Below are 20,499 nucleotides of genomic sequence, written 5' to 3' on the forward strand. Positions count from 1 at the left end.
TGGCTGTTGATCTCCTCAGATGCCTTTTAGGCATCAGCCCACTACATAGAAAACTCCGTTTCATCATGTGGCTCATTCTGTGTGCTTTGGGAATAGCTTATGTGGTGCAGCCAACTCTAGTGATAATCCTGGGTGTTTTCTGCATCATTTAAATCTCTGCAGGTCCATTTTCTACAAGGCAGTCATGTAAATGTGTCTCCTTTTGGGAGGCCTTTGCCTCCTTCCTGAGAAGGGAGGAAGGAAAAATGAATATTCATAGAACACTGCCCTCTGTAGTATCTGATTTAATCATTGCAACAATGTAGATATTGATGTAGATATTTTCTGCTCCATTTTTATGGATGAGGAAAACAGGGCTCAGAGAATCTTTACATCCCTGCGCCCCCAGAGCGCCGTCTTCCCCGCTACCAGTCCTTGGGAAGTGCTGAATTCGCCATCTCTCCCTTTGCCCCTTCACTGCTCTCCCACCTACCAGCTGGAGACCCATGGTGCCATTTCCCAAAGGCTGATTGGTGTTTTCCCCATGCAGACAAATGCAAGATGAGTCCCCCAAAGTCCCTAAGCTGGCAAAGTTAGCTGGGTTTTTCTGCTCCAGCGGTGTGAACAGCCTAAATACAGTCTTGGATTTGTAGCAACAGAATTGCTAGGAGAACAAACCAAGATGGCCACATGACATGGATTTGTGTAAGAAAACCAACCTAAGGACAAAGCATGCAAAATAACCCAGTTCTGTGTCCTAGCCACTTTCTGGGGGGAAGGAAGAAAGGAAAGAAGGGAGGGAAGGAGAAGCAAGCTAACATTTGTTTTAGTGTTATTTCATCCATGCGGCAACTTAGGCTCAGAGAGGTGAAATCACTATAGCCCAAGGTCATACAGCGAATGACCCAGTATTTGAACCCAGATCTCTGAAAGTTGAGATCTGTGAACCAGGCTCTGTTGTGTCAGCATCTCCTATCCTCCTCCTGGCACACAGAACAGTCCTGTCCAGCTTGGTCTGAAGATCTGGTTTGCAGGAAGCGGGTGGCTTCTAGCTGGGGGAAAACCATCTTGAGTTGGGGCTTACAAAGGGACTTTTTCAGAAGATTCCAAAATTGTCCCATCCCTCTTCTCATGGGTTTTAGCATCTAGCTGGGGAGACTAGAATCATAGATGTTTGGAGCTGAAAGGGGCCATTGAGTCTGCTTGGACTGCTGTGACAAAATACCATCAACCAGGTAGCTTTTAAACAACAATTTATTTCTCACAGTTCTGGAGGCTGAAAATCCAAGATCAAGGTGTTGACAAATTCGGTGTCTGGTGAGCGGTTTCTAGTTCCTAGAGGGCACCTTCTGCATCCTCACCTAGTAGAAGTGTAGGACTCTTGGCTCCTTCAGCCCCTTCTGAGGGCACTAATCCCAGTCATGAGGGCTGCGCCTTCACATCCAAATCACCTCCCCAAAGGCCCTGCCTCCTCATATCATTGCACTGGGGATTGGGTTTCATCATAGGAATTGGGGTCCATAGCGGGGCCTTATGGATTCCTTCAGGTTTTGCAGGAGAGGAAACTGCCTAGAGAGGCGACATGAGGTGCCCCAAGTTGCAGTCACAGCGGCAGAGGTAGGAATGGAACCAGTGTCCTAACTTCCCGGCCTGGGGCTTCAGAAAAGAGTTTTTTTTTTTTTTTTAAAAGGATATTCTTAGTAGACTATATGTTCACATGACTCGATATTCAAATGGTACAAAAGTCACTCCATGAGTTATCTAGTGCTCCCCCTTGAAGGTAAAAAATACTAAGTTCTTTCTGGAGATTTTATGCAAATAAAAAGAAGGGACACTTACGATTCTCTTCCCCATTACTGGTGGAGTATGGGTCACTCCTAATGTAGGATGGGACGATTGCCCGAAGCTCTGTCGTGAGTGGTTGATTGGCTGTTTTCTTAAGGGAACAATGCTGGGAATGATGACAGACGGTCCCCACTGACCCCTCCCACCTCCCTGCCCCTCCAGTAAACTCCCACACAAAATAGCAGTATGAGGTGTGGGGAAATAATCTTGGCCTCCGTCCTGGGTTTACTTTTGACTCTGCCACCCACAAGCTGTCACCTGAACAAGTCCTTTCCATTCCTGTGTCTTCCCTGGTCACAAGCTCTAAGCCTGAACCCACACTCTGGGAATGAAGCAGGGTAGCGGCCTCTGCTTCAGCAACTCTGAGGGGTCTACCTTGGGTGGGGAGTTGGCCTCATCCAGAGGGCTGCTGGAGGGCCAAGACAAGGCTCTGGTGGGGAGGTGTGCTGAGAGGGGATTGCTGATCCCACCACCAGCTTTTCTGGGGGAGGTGGGGAAGTGATGGTTAAAAAATGGAGTTCCTGCTATCAGCCATGTCCTGATGAATTGGAAAGTCTCCTTCTTTCTCCTTTCCTCTTGCATCTCCTGCCTGCTTCCCCTGCCTGCCCTCCCATGACATGTGCCCTCTCCAGCAGGTATGTCACACAGCACCCCAAGGGAAGGGCAGTGTAATGCTCTTTTCCATGATGGACTACCACAGCCAGAGGAAGACAGGCCTTCCCTTCTTTTCTAGTTCTTTTTAGTTGGAAAACAATGCACTCTTATTTTCCCCTTCCAAGAAGCTGGTGGTTCACACAGGCCAGCACACACATTATCAAAGACCTAGTTTGTTTCTAGTAAATGAGTCCATTGAAGTGGGAGCCTTGGCCGGGCACGGTGGCTCACGCCTGTAATCCCAGCACTTTGGGAGGCCGAGATGGGTGGATTGAGATCGAGACCATCCTGGTCAACATGGTGAAACCCTGTCTCTACTAAAAATACAAAAATTAGCTGGGCGTGGTGGCACACACCTGTAGTCCCAGCTACTCAGGAGGCCGAGGCAGGAGAATCGCTTGAACCTGGGAGGCGGCGGCAACAGTAGCCGAGATTGCGCCACTGCACTCCAGCCTGGGTGACAGAGTGAGACTGTGTCTCCAAAAAAAAAAAAAAAAAAAAAAAAAAAAAGAAAAGAAAGAAATGGGAGGCTTAATTTATTTGAGACATATCACAGCTACCCTGAAAGAAGGAGAGAGGTGCTGGTGCCCTGCGGTGATAAGCACTCCTCACATCACAGTAGGGTTGAGGAGACGGCAGACATTCGTAAATATGAGTCTTTGTAATTTAGAATCTGCCAACATTTTCTATCAGGTGGGAGGAAAGGAAATGGCCACACGTGCACACACACACCCCATAGCGCGCTTAGCTCCATTGTGGGTTAGAAAGTCCATGTCTTACATTGATTAGAACCCCAGCTCTTGGTTTTGGGGTCATATTACACTGTCCCCATCAAACTTATCACCCTGATTGTTGTCAGTGCTTTTAGAAGATATAGTAGCATTTCTTCTAGAGAGGGTGTAGGAGTCTTCTTCTTGCCCAGCAGCCCTCAAAGTCCTGATCCCCCTTCCCTATGGGGCCCTATGAAGGCACACTCCCTGGAGAGTTCAATAGTTTCTTCTCTCCCTTTCCAGGGTCTCTGAGGCTAGTGTGACTGTTGAGAGGCTCCCAGCCATGTTCTTTCTGACCCTCAGGCTTGGGTTGGGATCCCAGCGCTCCTTGAAATAGAGCAAAAGGTGATGGGTTGCAGAGTGTCTGTGGAGGTGCTGGTGCCTGAGAGCATAACAATAGAACAGGCTCCTGCACATAACCTTTGGGATGGACCCATCGTCCCAGTTTGGAGGCGAGGGTTAGGACAAGATGGCCCCAAAGGAAGGATTGCCTCCCATCTTCCTTTGTTGGGTCAAATCAACTGGTTAATGTCCTCTCCCTTTTGATTTTTCTTGAAAGAACCATATCACTTACATCCAAATCCATATGTCAATTGTTTCCCCCTGGCCCTGACCTCTGATTGGATAGGGGGACTCTATCTAGATCATTGGGATGATTGATCTGGAGCTGGGAGAGAGTTCCTGTTTCATTAAGTCAGCTCAGCCATAGCCCCCACCCTGGAAACCTTACTGTCTCTCCAGCAGCCTTCTAACTCTTCAGGGAGGGCCCTTTGGTCTGTGATGAAATGGTTTGTGGGTGGGCAGCACAGCCTGGGAGGGGCTGCCCCCATCTCCAGGAAGCACAGCTCCTCTCCACGCTCGGGCAGGATGGGGTGCAGGTAGTGCTCTCCTAGTTTTAAAAATTCTAGGATGGGAGAGGTCAGTCTGCTTCATGGCTTTTGCTCTGTGGGGTGGAGCAGAGGGCATTGGAGACATTTCTGATTGCCCCTGCTGAAGAGAGGGATACCTGTTCTTGGGAGGTAAGCAGAGGGACAGTTTGGTGAGTCTCACTGTCAGGGTTAAAAGCAGGGAGGCTATGAATCGAACAAGGATTTCCACATTATCCTTTATAAAGAGGTTGTAAGGATGCAAGAAGTCCTTAGAACAGTGTTCGGAACATAGTAAGTCCTCAATAAATGTGAGCTGTTGGTATTGCCGTTGCCCTGGCAGGGAAGTCGGGAACCATGACGGAGACTCTGCAACCTGTGTGACTTCCCATGAGTAACCGCAAAAGTCTTGGACGCAGAGGACAAGACAGATGGCAAAGAAAACGCTTGCTGGAGGATTGTGTTCCTCTTCATGGCCAGTTGTATGTAAGAGAGAGAGAGAAGGAAGTGGAAAGTTTAGGACCTGGGGCTAGCAGGCAGGGGCAGAGCAGAGCCTGTCAGGCTTGAGACGGTGCCCTAGGTTGGAGTACAGGACTGTCTCCTGGGGTTCCCCACGAGGAGCCAACGCCTACCCGCTGCATGGACCTTGGAGACTGAGAAAATAGGCTCCACCGCTCTCTCTCTTAGTGACCCGTCCCCCTGTAGGGCCACTGCCGGGGCAGCTTAGGCACTAGGCCTGGAAAGGGGCAAAGGTAGGGAATGGAGCTGGGACTCTCTTGGATTACCTATTATGTGAGGCTGGCTTCAAGGCTCTATCTCATGCCTCCAAAAGACCTGGGCTCAAATTCCGACCCCCAGGCACTAGTGGAGTATCTTTGGGAAATGATCCTCTCCCTAAGGCTCAGTTTCCTTGTTTGTATAATGGAGCAGAAGATACCACACACTGAGAGCGTGAATGAAATAACCTAGGACAAGTACTCTGGGTGAAGCACCTTGTAAACTACAGAGCGTTGTGAACATGCAAGTGTTTGTTGAACCTCTACTTGAGTGCCTCCAAGGACAAGGTGCTCATCACCCCCTGAGGTAGTCAGTCCTGCTGTTGAGCAGTTCTGAACTGGCTGCTGGGGAGTCTTCTCTTACAGTTCTGCTGTGGACTCGCACAGAAAAAAATGTCCCTCTACTTCTTCCACATGATAGAATGAAATAGGGTCACAGAACCCTCTCCCGTCTGCTGCTTGTCCCCCTTATGAACACACATGAGTGTATGCACACGCAGGGGTTAAAGTGTAGTGCATGCACATTTGGATTCTCACAGGGCCTCTTACTAATAAAGTAGCCTCTGTTTGCTTACTACCAGCCAGTGCAAAGGCCTTTACCTATCTACAGCTCTCAAAGATCCTCATAGCAATCCTATGAGGTAGACAATGATCTCCACCTTACAAGATTAAAAAAAAAAAAGCGAGAGAGCCTTGGAAGGTTAAGCTAGTAGGTTGCAGAATGAGAGTGCAAACCAGTGGCCTGTAGTGCAGTTGTTCATGTAGGCACTTGTGTGGACAGTGCACACCCTCATGAGTATGCGCCCTCCCTCCCGGCACAGGGATTGGAGGGCGAGGTTGGGGGCTGAGAAGGAGATCCTGGGCAGCCTCTTTCTTCATGTGAAGAGGGAAGGTCTCCCCAGGGAAGGCTTTCTGCTCTACCATTTCTCCTCCTCCTGCCTGCTCTCTTCTGCTTCAGAGGCCGGCAGAGTCTGACTAAAGGCAAGACAGCGGTGGTGCCTTCAAATAAATAGCTGTTGTCTCATCCTCAGCCCCATTTCCTCTTGGAGAAAGTTGGCAGGCCCTGGGGTCACAGCAGCATCCACTCTGCTGTAGCTACAAAGAGAAGATGGTAAGGGCAGTGCCTGGGTGCTCCCCTCCTCAGAAACCTCCTCCTGGGGGCAGTCAGACAGATCTGTGGCTCTGCCATTGACCACCTCTGTGCTCTGGACAAGTGACTGTCCAGCGACTCAGCGTCGGTGTCTTCATCCGAGAATGAGCTCATTCCATGCACCCTGGAACATCTGCTGGGCTGCCTGTTCTCCTCACCCCATGCCCCCCGTGCCTGGGAAGTGTCAAGCACACAGTAGGCCTCCCTAAGCAGTAGGCATTCCTGCACCCAAGGCCCGTGATGAATTCCCTCCAACTCCCTGGCATCGCAGACCCTACCCTTTTCTTAAGCTCTGCCCAGGGACACCCTGAAGCCCTACAAAGGCCCTACCTCCTAAGAGGAATCCCTGCTTGGCTCAAGGGCGATCTGACCCAGGCGGTTGCTTGGAGTCTGGGCTGGGCTGGGCTGCGGTGACACCCCTGGTGCCCCAAAATCCACCATGCACTCCTCTGGTCTCTGAATCCTCATGGAGGGGTGTCAGAGCCTGGCAGGCGTGGGACCTGTGGCCTCCTGGGGAAGAAGGAGGCTGAGGTGGGCAGGACTCAGGGTGTCGGGCAGAGTCAGACACTGTAGAAACGCCTAGAGGAGGGCGGGGATGGGGGACTTGTAGTCTAAGCTTACGGGACCTGCTGAGTCCCCTCTCCCTTGGTGTTGCCGACAGAGCCCCGCGGTGGCTGGGGGCCTGGCTTTCGCACAAGGAGTTGGTCCGAGGCGGCTGGCTGCAGCGGTGGCTGGTGGTGGCTGCCCGGGTGCTGAGCCCGGATGCATCCAGTTAGAGCAGGTGCTGGAGATGCCACTTGTCACAAAGGCGCTGGCGGGGCTCAGCTGGGGACACACAGGGCCATGCCTGGAATGGTGCCGTCCACCTCCACTGGGCCCAGGAAGGGTGGAGCTCAAGAGAGAAAGAATGGCACCCACAGAGGCAGGACATCTTAGGGCAGAGCTTGCCATCCGGGTAATGCCTCCTGGGGGAGGTGAGGCATTGGCCCAGCACGGATGGGGTGGCATTTTACTGCATCATCCACCCTTTCTGGTGACTCCCAGGAATTGCGGGCCAAGTGCCAGCTCCTGGTTGGGACTGATGACAGTGGATTTGAGGACATCAGAGGCCTTCAGAGCTTCCCTTTCTGCACAGGCTGTGAATCCTCTTGGTGACCTTCAGTAGGTTCTCTAGGGCAGCAAGGGATCTTCATATCCCACCTGCTTCCCTGGACACAAACCTGGGCAGGAAAACAAACAAACCAACAAAACTGGGCATGGTGTTCCTCGCCTATAGTCCCAGCAACTCGGGAGGCTGAGGTGGGAGGATCGCTTGAGGCCGGGAATTCCAGGTTGAGCGCACCATGATTGCGCCACTGTACTCCAGCCTGGGCGACAGCAAAACCCTGACTCAAAAAAAAAAAAAAAAAAAAAAGAAAAGAAAAGAAGAAACAACAACAGCAACAACAAAACCTGGGCAGATCAGGCAAATCCCGGCTTCCCTGGAATCTGACCCTCTGGTCTGATGGTTTGTATCTTGCCTAATCCCCATTTCATAGTTAAAGCTCTTTAACCTCATTATTTCCTTTCAGTCTTAACAACCTGGCAGCGTGGGAGTTATTCTCCCATTTCATAGAAGAGGAAATTGAGGCCCATGAGGGCGAAGCTGCTTTCCCGGGGTCACAGAGCTGGCAAGGGAGCAGCAGGATTGACTCCACAGCCCCTGTGTTTCCATCACAGTGCCTGCCACACAGTAGGAGCTCTACACATGCTGTCTTCCAGGGGCCGCCTGGCTTTCTGGAAAGGATCCGAAGTGGTTTGGTGAGCACTGGCTTTGGAATTCAAACCCTGGCCGATGCCTCTTGCTGGCTGAGTGGACTTGTACAAGTCACCTGACCTCTTTGACTTCTTTCTTAGCCAATAAAATGGAGATCACACATCTTCAGGGCAGAAATTACAAACACATTAATTTTCCATCCATAGATCCTTCCCACGAATCACCAAAGAGGAGGCCTGTGTTGCTTGCGGTTTCTCCCACCTCATCTGCTTCCCGTGTGCCCAACTGTTGCTGTTTCCTAATGGAAAATGGGGGGAAATGAATGCGTGAGGACATTCCCCAGAGGAGAGGAGGGCGGAACTGAGCAGGGCTGGAGAACAGCAGGCAGTGTGTGGGGGGATGCGGGAGGCACAGGCCCCGTAGGGTGTCAGTGGGTGTCACTTACATCTGCTCTTCGGACCCCTTCAGGATCACAAAAACAAAAGCAGATAACTTGAGTTATTTAAAACTTTTGTTTTGGTGGCTGAGTGGATTGAGGTTCTTTGACTGGCACTATGGCCCCGAGACACAACCACCTGGGTTTTGTGCTCATAGGAGTTACTTTTTTTTACAGGGTAATGGTAAAACTAGGAGAGTATCCGTGCTAAGTGGTTATCAGGGTGCTTGACACAGGTAGACTCTCGGCAAACGGCAGCAGGCATGATGGCATTCCGTTATGTTGTTTTCTTGTACCTTGGGGACACTATGCGGAGAGAACCAATGTTTCAGGAGATCTCGGCCTTCACTGGTCTACTCCTTGCCCGTTTCTCCCACTGTTTACTCTTTGTTCATCTATATCTAACATATGTTGTGCTCCTATTAAGTCAGGCACTGTCCCTTCTCTGGAAGAGACAGTGGAACCCTTCTCTGCCCTTGGGGAGCCTGTCTGCTGAGGACCATGTTCAAATACCATCTGTGGAGGGCTTCTGAGTTGGGAAGGGATGAGACTTGTTTTGTGGTGCCCCCAGGAGTGGCAGTACCGAGCCTTGTGAGTAGAAGTTGGAGGGGACCCCAAGCTTAGTGTGAGGGAGGTTTTGCTGGTAAAGCTGTCACAGGTGAGATGCGCTGGCTGGGGAAGTGATGAGTTCTCCATCAGGAGGTGCACACGGGAAGGCCAGACCACTCTTGCTGATTGCAGATGGAATTCCCAATTTGGGTGGAAGTGTGGACTAGGTGGCGTTGAAGGTCTCTTTGAGTCCTGAGATTGTGTGATTCTTAGAGACACTAAAACCAAGTATGGATCACCTCCAGGGTAATCCAGCTAGCATCTATTCCTCCTTCAGCCTAGAGTATGGTTGTCATTGCCCAGAAGAGGACATGGATTCTGGGAGGAAGGACAGAGCCCTGACTCCGGGTTCATGCTCAGCCTGGTTCTCCCACCCTTTTCTCCTACAGACACACAGATGCCCTCCGCCTCTCTAAGCTCACCAGTGGCTCCCTTTGCCTTTCCCACCCTTTGCCTGTATAGGAATCCAATATGTAGGGTAAGAGGAGGTGACATGGTATGGTGGGTGACATGGTATGGCGGGTGGGGTGGGGGGAGGATGCCCTCGGCCTGAGCTATCAAGGGAGAATTTCTATGGGGAGCCAAGTTCCCCTTCATCTCCTGCATAAATTAAGACGATGCTAGTTGTTGTAAAGTAAACTCCAAAATATTGGTGCTTACTGCAAGTTTATTTCTTGCTCACATGAAGTCCAGTTGGCATTGAAGGGGATAGAGGGGCCTCTGCTCTACATAGATGTATAAGCCAGGGTGATAGAGGATCTGCCATCTTCAATAAGTGGCTTCCAAGTTCACCTTGGGCATTGACTTCCAGCTGGAGAGAGCAGAGGGTGGCCAGGGAAGTTTTTATGAGCGGGGCCTGAAAGTAGCGTGTATCACTTATGCCACATTCCGCTGGTCAGAGCTCAGTCTCATGGCCTTCTCTGAGAATTGGGGGCCTGGAACTGTAGTCACGGGATGGGTAGTGACTTCCCTGCAACAACTGTGCACTGTGGAGGATCATGAGGCTTTGGCAGACAGCTAACCCTCCCCGCTGTTCCCTGATCCAGGCTTCCCTCCTTCTGCCTCTGCCAGTTTGCGCACACTCCGGGGAGTGAGCCTTTGAGCCCAGGAAGAGACCCACAGGGCCTTTGCATCTCCAGTGCCCAGCTCAGTGCCAGATCATTGGAAGTGCTTCAGGGTATTTGGTGAATGAACAAATGCTTGGGTATCATTTCGCTTGTTAAAAATACAGATGCCACAAGGTCAGGAGTTCAAGACCAGCCTGGCCAACATGGTGAAACCCCGTCTCTACCAAAAATACAAAAATTAGCTGGGTGTGGTGGCACATGCCTGTAATCCCAGCTACTTAGGAGGCTGAGGCAGGAGAATTGCTTGAACCTGGGAGGTGGAGGTTGCAGTGAGCCAAGATGGTGCCACTGCACTCCAGCCTGGGCTACAGATTGGGACTCCGTCTCAAAAACAAACAAACAAAAAAACAAAACAAAAAAAATACAGATGCCTGGGGGAAAAGAGTTTGTTGGTTCCTCAAAAAGTAAGACATAGAATGAGCACGTGATTCAGCAGTTCCAGTCCTGGCTATATTCCCAAAAGAATTGAAAAGAGGGGCTCAAACAGATCCTTGTACACCTGTGTTCATCGCAGCATTATTCACAATAGCTGAGAGGCAGAAGCAACCCACGTGTCCACCAGGAGAGGAGATGAATGGAGAAGCAACATGTCGTAAATAATGGAATATCCTCAAACAGGAATGGAATTCTGACACATGCTGCAACATGGATGCAGCTCGAAGACATGATGCTAAGTGAAATAAGCCAGAACCAAAAGGACACATATTGTATGATTCCACTTATACAAGGTACCCAGAATAGGCAGATTCATACAGACAGAAAGTAGAATAGTGGTTGCCAGGTGCTGAGAGAGAGGAAAATGGGGAGTTATTAATCAATGGGTACAAAGTTTCTTTTTGGAATGATGAGAAAGTTCTGGAAATGGATAGTGGTTATTTACAACAAGGTGAATGTACTTAATGTTGCTGAATTGTACATTTTAAAATGGTTAAAATGGCGAATATTATGTATCTTTTACCACCATAAAAATAGAAACGTTGGTCAGGTGCAGTGGCTAATGCTTGTAATCCCAGCACTTTGGGAGGCCGAGGCGGGCGATTGCTTAAGCTCAGGAGTTCAATACCAGCCTAGGCAACATGGTAAAACCGCCTCTCTACTAAAAATACAAAAACTAGCCAGGTGTGGTGGCAAGTGCCTATAGTCCCAGTTACTCGAGAGGCTGAGGAGGGAGGATCACCTGAGTCGGGGAGGTTGAGGCTGCAGTGAGCCGTGATAGCATCACTGCACTCCAGCCTGGGCTACAGACAGGGCAAGTCCCTGTCTCAAAAAAAAAAAAACAAAAAAAACAAAAAAAAAAAACAAAAAAAAACACAAAAGCCTAGGCCACATACCAACAAATTCCTACTCCGTTAGGATTGGTGAGAGCTAGGCTTCTGTACTGTTTAACAAGCTCCTCAGGTGAATCTGATGTGCACCTAAGTTTGAGACCCACTAGTCTAGCTCTGGTTGTTGGCAGAATGGGGGAACAAGGGGTAATCTCTCTGAAGGTCTTCTAGAGGAGGGCTTCTCAAACGTTGATGAATATGAGTCCCCTGGGGATTTTGCTGAAATGCAGAGTCTGATTCAGTGGTTCTGGGGTGAGGCCTGGTATTTTGCATTTGTAACAAGCTCCTAGGTGACGGTGATGCTGATGCCACTGGCCTGTGACCCCCATGTGGAGTATCAAGGCTCTCGAGGGCAGATGGTCGTCTTGTCCATGGTAGACAAAGTGGAGTTTTGGAAAGGAGCAAGTGAATGTGTAAGATGACTGCTCCAGATACATAGAGTTCAATGAGGATGAGCTGGGGGTGAATGAGGAGCAGGAGTGCCACTGATTTGTGAATTAGCTTCTGGGTGTGGATCAAACAGGCAGGCTTGTGGTTTAGCTAAAAAACATATTAAGGGCCTGGCGCAGTGGGTGACACCTGTAATCCCAGCACTTTGGGAGGTTGAGGCGGGAGGATTGCTTGAGTCCAGGAGTTCGAGACCAGCCTGGGCAACATGGTGAAACGCTGTCTCTACAGAAAAAAAAGTACAAAAATTAGCCGAGCATGGTGGCATGTGCTTGTAGTCCCTGCTACTCAAGGGACTGAGGCAGGAAGATCACTTGAGCCAGAAAGGTCGAGGCTGCAGTGAGCCGTGATCACACCATTGCATTCCAGCCTGGGTGACAGAGTGAGATGCTGTCTCAAACAAACAACCCTGCAAAACTTACTGAAGTTAGAGATTATTAGCAAATAAAATCGTGTGGATTTTGCTCAAGTATGTCTGAATTTCTAGACTTTGTGCTTTATAAGCCTAAGGGGCCTAGCCCAGTGGAATACAAGCTAAACTGGCCCACATCTTACTTTTCTGTTGCCTTTCCAAATCTTTCTCATCCTACAGAGTTCACCTCAGGTCCCAGACCTCCAACAGCTCTCCAGAGCTGAATTCCACCTTTTCTACCACTGCCCCTCACCAGGGTAAAGTACTTCGGAGCCCTTGATCCATCCTGTGCTGCATATTGGGTCACCTGCCTCAACTGTTTACTGATAGCGTCACATCAACTGTTTTTCTGCCCGTACGTCCAGCTTGCTCCCTGGACCTGGCGGACTCTTCCCCTGGCAACATCCTCGGGGAAGAACTGAAACTCTAATCTTTGAACAGTGGAACAGCAGGTAGTATGGCTCAGGAACTGGATGTCCAATTAAGGAACTGGACGCTCATGAGTTTAAATCTCATTCCAATCTCTTCTAGCTCCTCTAACCTTCTCACCTGTCAAGTGGTAATCGTGATACCTTTCTCCCAAGTCTGCAATGAGGTTACAAGCAGCACCTAGCACGTAGTATCGTGATCCATAATGTATTTTCACGACAGCGTTCCCCTTCGTAGCCCTTAGGCTGGTTCCATCTTCTGCGCCTCTAGCCTCTGAGGAGTTTTTCATTCCCTCTTGCTGGTTGGAGGTGGCTCTGATTCGTGTTTGTTTGCCCAGCGTCTGGTGTGCCGGGGAGGTGGGGCTGGGGGGGCTTTCTATGCAGACCGCTCAGGTTTGATCGTTGTGCTTGCAGTTCTGGAGGCGACCTGCAGATGGCGTGCGCGTCCTTGGGAGGCGTTCCGTCCTCCCAGGGATGGAACGAAGCTGGGCTGTCACCAGGTGTCTGGAATGCAGAGCTTTGGTTTTCAACTGATGCCGTTAGCTGCTTCTCCTGGCTGGGTCCTGGGTGTGGGGGCTGAGATGAGCATTTCTTCATGAGCCTAGGAATACCGAGGCGTACGGAATCTCTGCCCCTCCCCTCTCACGGTGCCGACCCGGGAATCCAGTTATTCATGCGAGGGACTCCTCTGCATCCCACACACTCTAGGTGCTCAGAGAGAATTTGTGGGATGAGTTGCTATTCGGAAGATGCTTCTATGAAAGGTCATGCATCCCAGGTGCGGCCTCACCGGGGCCCAGGCTGATAGGTATCAGCTGCCTGCATGCACGAACTCCTCCCTCCCTCTCCAGCCCTTCCCAGTTCCTCCTCTCAGGTACTAGGGAGCAGTGGGTCCCAGACTCACCTTCCTTCCAGGTTCCTGATCCACAGCTCAGCCTCAATTGCAGTGCTCAACTCAAGAGCCCCCTGTGCACCTCTTAGGTGCACTTCCTTTTCACCCAGGGGCCAGTCACCTGCTTCTGCCTCTCCAAACCTTCAAGTCCCTGGAGGTCCATCTCACCTGTCACCTCCTGTGATGCCCTCTGGGCCCTCTCATCAGAAACCGGGCCTCTGCACACCCATGGCACCTTGCCTGCTCCTCCGTGTGGACGCCTTTTCTTCCGCTTGGCTAACTCCTTGGAAGCCAGGTGAGGTACCTGGTGTGCTGACCTGCTTCTCTTTGACTGAGCTCCATTCCCTCTCCTCCATGAGCTTCTCTCACTCCTCTCACCTCCGACGACTTTTCTTCTCCCTCTGACCTCATCTGGTCCTAACAGTCAGCCCAGAACTTTAGGCCTTGGCCTGGTGCCCCAGCTATAGATAATCTCTTCTTCCCCGCTCCCAATAGGCACCTCTTTCACAACTGTGGGCTAGTGTTCTTGTATAGTCCTGGCCCCCTGGCTACCCTGCACTCTCTTGGAGGAAAGAAGCCAGTAGGCAACCCCTCCCCTATCCCAGGCTCCCCAGCGCTTGGTGAGCCAAGGTTGCCTCATTCCATCTGCTACAAGCTTCCCTCCGTTTACAGGTAAGGACACTGGGTCAGAGGGGTTTAGGAGTTTGCACGAAGCCACCGACCTAGTTCCCCTTGCGGGCCCAGCACAGCTCTGAGAACAGAAGAGGAGGCACTTTGGCTAATTGCAAGCCTTTGAAAGTCTTAGAGCACTGAGCCAAAGCCCAGGATTCTCACGAAGTCTCTTTATGAGAGACAGACGGCCTGGGATCGGGGTCTCTCCTCCCTGCCCGCTGGCCCTCGCTAGATGGGAAAAAGCCACAACATAGAAACATAACCTTTATTGCACACGGCGCTGGGTCTTTTTTCATAGAAAAAGGTATTAACACATAAGCATCTGCAAATTGAAGCAACTCCTGGTTTTCTTGGAACAGTAAAATCGCATGCAGTGTCTCTGAGTTGGGATTTTGGTCTTTGTCAAAACCACCTAGATTGGGGGGAGGGTGAGGAGGAGGGAAAAAAATTGCTGAGTCTTTGTGCCTCTGTCTCAAAATAGGGTGAGAGAAATATATAGATATATAGCTTGTGGATGCGTTCCTATCTGTCTATATATGTATATATATCTCCACACATATTTTGTGGGGTGGGGGATTTGACTTGTACTGTCAAATTCTTTGTGCCCTGGCTTCATGGAGAAGAAGAAAATAGTTTCATTTGTACAAAAGAGTTCTATGTACAGGCGTTCATGATTGGGGGTTTTTGTTTTGTCGTTGGTTGGTTTTCGTCTGTCAGTTGAATATAAATAATGCAGAAAAACAGCCGAGCTGGCGTGTGGGGCTGCGGCACGGCGCGGTCCAGGCATGGCTGCTCTTCCTGCCGGCCCTACACCAGGGTGTAGGATTTGGAGTAGGCCCCGGCCCCCTGCTTCTGAGACCTCCCTACCCCTGATGTGCTCATCTCGAGAAGCGAGTCCCTGGAGCCCCCCATTTTGGTGTGTGGTCCCCCGGCTCGTGGAGGCTCGGTGCTGGGGGCTGGAGGGGCAGCGCTGGGGGCGGTGGGGGGCTCAGCAGGGGTGGGGCCGGGAGCTGGGGGAGCTGTGCCAGCTGGGGGGGCTGGCATGGCCAGAGTCCTCTGAGGTAAGGTGGCTGTGGAGGCGGCAGCGGGGGCCCCTGGGTGGGGGAGGCCCAAGGGCTTGCTGGCAGGGTCCAGGGTCAGGTGGCGAGCCTGGGTGTGGTAGGTTCGAGCCAGGTTCCGGATGGAGGCCTCACGGGGTGGGACCACAGGGCAGGGCTCACGTCCATCTGCCTTTCGAAAGAAGGCCTCTGACTTGGCATACAGGGGCAGGTTGCAGTAGTCACCTGGAATCACAGAGGCAGAGGATGTTAGAGTCAGAGGCCTCTGGAAGCAGCTCGTTCAGCCCCCACCCCATCGCCTGCCCCCAGTCTTCTCTCTGATCTGGCATAGGGGCCCCTCCACTAGGGGGGCAATAAAGAGTAGCGGAAAGGTCGGGTACTTGGCCTTTCTGAGCCTTCGTTTCCTTATCTGTGAAATGGGGATGATCTTACTTCCCCACAGGATTATTGTGAGGAGCGAATGAGATGAGGGAGGTAAAGTGCTTTGCTACAGTGACTGGTGCAGATAACAGCTGTCCAGTACATGGATGCTTGTTGTTCAATGGTCACTAGAGGCTGGTCAGCTTCCGGTAGTGGAGAGCTCACTACTGCTAAGGACGAGGATGTCCTAATGGCTCTGGCTGGTGGAAAGCTTTTCTTTACCCTGAGGAGGAAAGGAATATCATTCCCTGTCGCCTCCCCACCATGGAGCCTGGTTCTGTTCTCTGAGGTCTCACAGAGTAAGGCGTCCCCCTCTTTCCCATGGCAGCCTTCCAGATGTTTGAAGTCAGCTACATATCCCCTCTCCTCCCCCTTGGTCCCCTCTTCTCCAGGTGGAGAGTTCCTAATTTCTTTTTTTTTTTGAGACGGAGTCTCGCTCTGTCATCCAGGCTGGAGTGCAGTGGCACGATCTTGGCTCACTGCAACCTCCGCTTCCCGAGTAGCTGGGATTACAGGCATGTGCCACCACGCCCAGCTAATTTCTGTATTTTTTAGTAGAGATGGGGTTTTGCCATGTTGGCCAGGCTGGTCTGGAACTCCTGACCTCAGGTGATCCACCTGCCTTGGCCTCCCAAAGTGCTGGTATTACAGGCATGAGCTACTGCGCCCAACCTAGTTCCTTATTTCTTAAACTGCCTCCATGTGACTTGCTTCTAGACCTCTGCCGCCTGACCCCCCGTGCTCCATAGGCACCCTGCCTGCAAATGGGCCTCTTCCCCTGGGGAGCTGGGCCAGGCATTTTCCTTAGATTTTCTTATTGAATCCTCACGACAGCCCCTAGGATTGGTTAATACCCGTCTGCACTTTACAAGTGAGGGAACTGAGGTTCAGAGAGATTAAATCATTTGCCTAAATTTGCACAGCCAAAAGGGGCGGGGGTGTCATTCAGGGTCACAGTCTCCACAGTCTTTCCATTGCTCCAGGCTCTTCTTTCCATGACCCAGACAGCCCCGCCCCCTGCCTCAGTTAGCAGGGCCAGTGCTAAGCAGACCAGACTGCATTGTTTGATAGTCTGGGCTTTGCATGCTGTGACCCCAGCATCTGCTGATAGACTCCCCCTGGTGATCCTAGCGCTGCCCTGCCAGCCTCTAAGGACATATGCTCTGGCCAGGCCCCTGGGGTCAGGTGGTTCCCAGCCAGACCAGGTCACTGCCTACTGAGAGGTATGACCATGGTGGGCGGAGCTGCCAGGATTGTTTGTTTGGGTCTGGATTAAATTCAAACAGCATTGAGACCAGAGGCCCTTGGGCAGCTGACCCTGAAGGGATCTGTTTCCATCCTGGCACAGCTTCAGATTAAGAGGATGCTCACTACTGAATGAATGAGGACTTACGACACGCTGGGGATGTATATCATTTCTAATGCCCATTATGACAATGCAAAGTAGATACTATCGTTGGCATTTTACAAATGAGAAACTTAAGGCCACAGAGGTTAAATGACTTGCCCGAGGCCACAGACATAGGAAGAGGTTAAGCCAGGATGTGGGTCCTGATCTGCCTGCTCCTAAGTCCTTGCTGTTGGTACCACTCTGCACTGCCAAGCAGCCAAGCTGGGCCGGCAGGATCCTGGTGCTGGCAGGACTAGATCTAGCCAGGGCTCATGGGGCTGGGGCCAGGAGGCGGGGGGCACTGCCTGGGAGGTGGTCTGAGCACTCACTCTTGTTGGCCCGGTGAGGGATGGGCACAGCCACGTTTTTGCCCCGGTCTGCATCCTGGGGCTTGGGTGGTGAGGCGGTAAAGCGGCAGATGCCAGGCTCTGAGGGTGTGCTCATGGACGTCATGCTGTCGGCGTTCTCGTTGGTGCCTGTGGTCATCTGGTCAGAGGAACTGTCAGAGATGAAGCACTCGGTGATCTCAAACTTGGCGTGCTGCAGCTGCTCCTCCAGCTTGGCATGCTCATAGGCCCGGGCCAGCTCCTCGTAGGTGGAAGAGGCACTCTCAGTGGACACCATGCTGTTCCTTCCTTTGTCTGGGGAGTTAAGAGGAAAGGGATGGGTTACAGGGAGAAGGGTATAAGTGAGACTGACTGAGCACTTGCCCTGCCCGTAACCCCAGCAGCCATCTGGAAGTCTGTCCATGGAGGGCACCAGGCTGAGAAGATCCCGTGAAGGTGGCAGTGGTGGCAGAAGTAGGATCTTTGGATCATGAAGGGCAGAACATCTTTCATGCTTGAAAATAAGCAACCAACCCCTGGAACATTCAGCCCTTTCTCCAGTGAACATCATGTGTACCATTTTCTCTGACAATTTTTGGGAAAGCAAAATTAACTCCCTGACCAAGTAGAGCTCAGTGAGGTCAAGTGTCTTTGTCCCAGCTGCACAGTAGGTCAGTGACCAGCTAGACATGAAACTGACTTGTGCGCCTTGGGCCCCATGAGCTGGTGGGTAGAAGCTGGGAAGAATAGAAGGTGAAGGTGAATTATGGGGAACTGGGGGGAGGTGTTCAGGATGCCAGCAGGGCCTTAGGCACACCTGTGTCCTGGGACAGGCTGGCACTGTAGCTGTCACTCTCAGTGACCGTGACACCATGCTGGGAGCCCACGGTGCGCCAGTCGGAGGTGAGGGTGCGGGCGGGTGTGGAGGCCTGGCACTTGGTCAGGGTCCACTGGCTTGAGTACCGGTTCCGGGTGCTGTGGGCTGACTTCACATTCTTCCTGGACACTGGATCTGCACAGACAGAAGCAAGAAATTGCATCCTCCAACCAAAGGCACCCAGGCTTGGGCAGCTGGCACTTACCAGAAAGGGCAGGGGGGAGCAAGGGAAGAGGCAGACGCAGCCACAGAAGCTCCCTTGGGAATGCTGCCTTTCCTAACCACATCACTGTCCCCAGAGGAGAAGAGCAATTGAGTCAAGGTGTGGGGGCAGTGGAGGGCATTCTCCCCACCCACCCCATCTCTTCCTTCCACCTGGGGGGAGAATGTGATGTCCTTTCCTGCTGCCTCCTGACTGTCCATTCATTCCCTACAGTCCTTGATGTGTTCTATCCTATGTCCAGATATACAGTGCTAGAGATAGACCCTTGGAGAACACGAATACCCAATACTCTCAAAATTTCTAGGTAAGGAAACAGACCCAGAGAGATAAAGTTAGTGATATGCCCAAGGTCACAGTTAGTAAATCTGCAATTGAGGTCTCTAGATGCTAATTCCAGTGCTTTCCATTTTTCCATTCTATTCCATTACGCTCCCTCCTCCCTTTTAAAAAAACACCACCTCTGTGTCATGCTATGCCCAAGCCACCCTGGGTGGGAAGAGGGCTGTCTCCCTGGGGATAATGCATACTGGTTCCTGGCCGGATGTCAGACATGTCGATGAGGGGTCCTGTGCTCTGGATGAGGGCTGGGTGGTGTAAGGAGACGCCAGTACAGAAGCTCTGTGGGTTGACAGCTTGGCTGAACTCAGCATCTGTCACAGGGATGGTGGCCTTGTCATCTCCTGGGGAAAGAAGGATAATTACTAGGAGTCCTTTACAATTGTTTTTTAAAGCTCTTTTGGACGTGACTGAATTTCTCTTTGTCTATATCCAATGTGTTTTTTGTTTGTGGATTTGTTTGTTTTTTTGAGACAGGGTCTTACTCTGTTGCCCAGGCTTAATTGTGATCATTGCTCACTGCAGCCACCTCAATCTCCTGGGCTCAAGCTATCCTCCTACTTCAACCTCCCGAGTAGCTGAGACTACAGGATGCGTCACCATGCCTGGCTATTTTTTTTTTATGGTAGAAATGGGATCTCACTATGTTGCCCATGCTGGTCTCGAACTTCTGGCCTCAAGTGATCCTCCCTCCTTGGCCTCCCAAAGTGCTGGGATAACAGGCATGACCCACCAACCCAGGCTTTATCCAATGTTGAGTCACAGAAAGGCCAGCAATTCCCTCCGTTGGACAGAGGAGGAAAATTAGCCCTTGAGAGAAACCACAATGAGTTCTAAGGTTGTTGAGTAGTTGATGGGGCTACTGCCAGAACCCTGGGCACTGCCATGAGGGCTGGTGTTTGACTTCCATGGGTTGTAGCCTGGGGAAGCACACCCAGCAGGACAGGGAGCTTGTGGCACCTGTCACTCACCCAGCTGCTTGATGCCTTCTTTGTCCTCGATGAGCAGCTGGACCCTGGGGATGTCAATGTGTAGCCGTGGGCCCTGGGGTGGCCCTTTCACAGGGGTGTCAAAGCTTCTATTGTTCTTGCTGTGGGGAGAAAGACTGGAGGTGGGTGGCTCAGCAGCCATAAGGTGTTGGGGGAGGGGGCTTTGCAGGACAGTGGGATCTTAGAAGCCTGCCTCCTATTCTGGGAGTTCAGAGTGAGGCTCCTGAGTCGTCCTCAGTAGAGAGGGGAGAAGGGAGGAGAAAGGAAGCAGCTTGGTGATACCCACCTTATCAACATTTCTGCCAAACTCTTTGCATCTGCAAAACAGTAGAGGGAGAGGAGGGCTGGGTGAGAATGAAGTTTGAACAGGATGACAATGGGAGAGGCATGGGAAACAAGGTGGAGAATTCCTTAAAGTGGGGCCAGGGCTGGTCTCCTAAGAAGCAGAAGGAGAAATGTAAGGACCTACAAAACAGCCCAAAACATGACGCGGTTTCACTGCTCCAAATTCAGGATTTGGCTCAAGTCTGTTTTCCTTTCTTCAAATTTTATCTAATCAAGAGAACCTTCCCAAAGCACAGGGGGCATAGCTAGTGCCTCATCTGCTTCATGAATTGACTCTACTTAAACATGACACCATAACAGGCTGGAAATGGGTATCAGTGGAAGGTTTATCCTCAGTTATATCTTGGGGAGAGGAGAGAGTGGAGGATGTAGTAGAGGTGGTCAATGGGAA

The 20,499-nt window shown here is 51.3% G+C and overlaps 1 protein-coding gene across 2 annotated transcripts in view; it reads right to left on the minus strand.

Moving 5' to 3' along the window:
• Positions 1 to 14,395: 14,395 nt before the first annotated feature.
• DSCAML1 (DS cell adhesion molecule like 1) overlaps positions 14,396 to 20,499 on the minus strand; it is a 366,272-nt gene continuing 360,168 nt past the window's right edge. The window contains exons 28-33 of one of the 2 annotated variants that reach the window (XM_054439952.2): positions 20,050 to 20,080; positions 19,746 to 19,864; positions 18,966 to 19,118; positions 18,156 to 18,350; positions 17,342 to 17,653; positions 14,396 to 15,427 (exon numbers count right to left, since the gene is read on the minus strand). In XM_054439952.2, the coding sequence (XP_054295927.1) occupies positions 14,952 to 15,427; positions 17,342 to 17,653; positions 18,156 to 18,350; positions 18,966 to 19,118; positions 19,746 to 19,864; positions 20,050 to 20,080 (1,286 nt within the window). In that variant the 3' untranslated portion in view covers positions 14,396 to 14,951. The remainder of the gene's footprint in view (positions 15,428 to 17,341; positions 17,654 to 18,155; positions 18,351 to 18,965; positions 19,119 to 19,745; positions 19,865 to 20,049; positions 20,081 to 20,499) is intronic. The other variant, XM_054439953.2, reaches the window with a different exon arrangement.

This window comes from Pongo pygmaeus, chromosome 9 (assembly GCF_028885625.2).
Source record: "Pongo pygmaeus isolate AG05252 chromosome 9, NHGRI_mPonPyg2-v2.0_pri, whole genome shotgun sequence".
NCBI classification, from domain to species: Eukaryota; Metazoa; Chordata; class Mammalia; order Primates; family Hominidae; genus Pongo; species Pongo pygmaeus.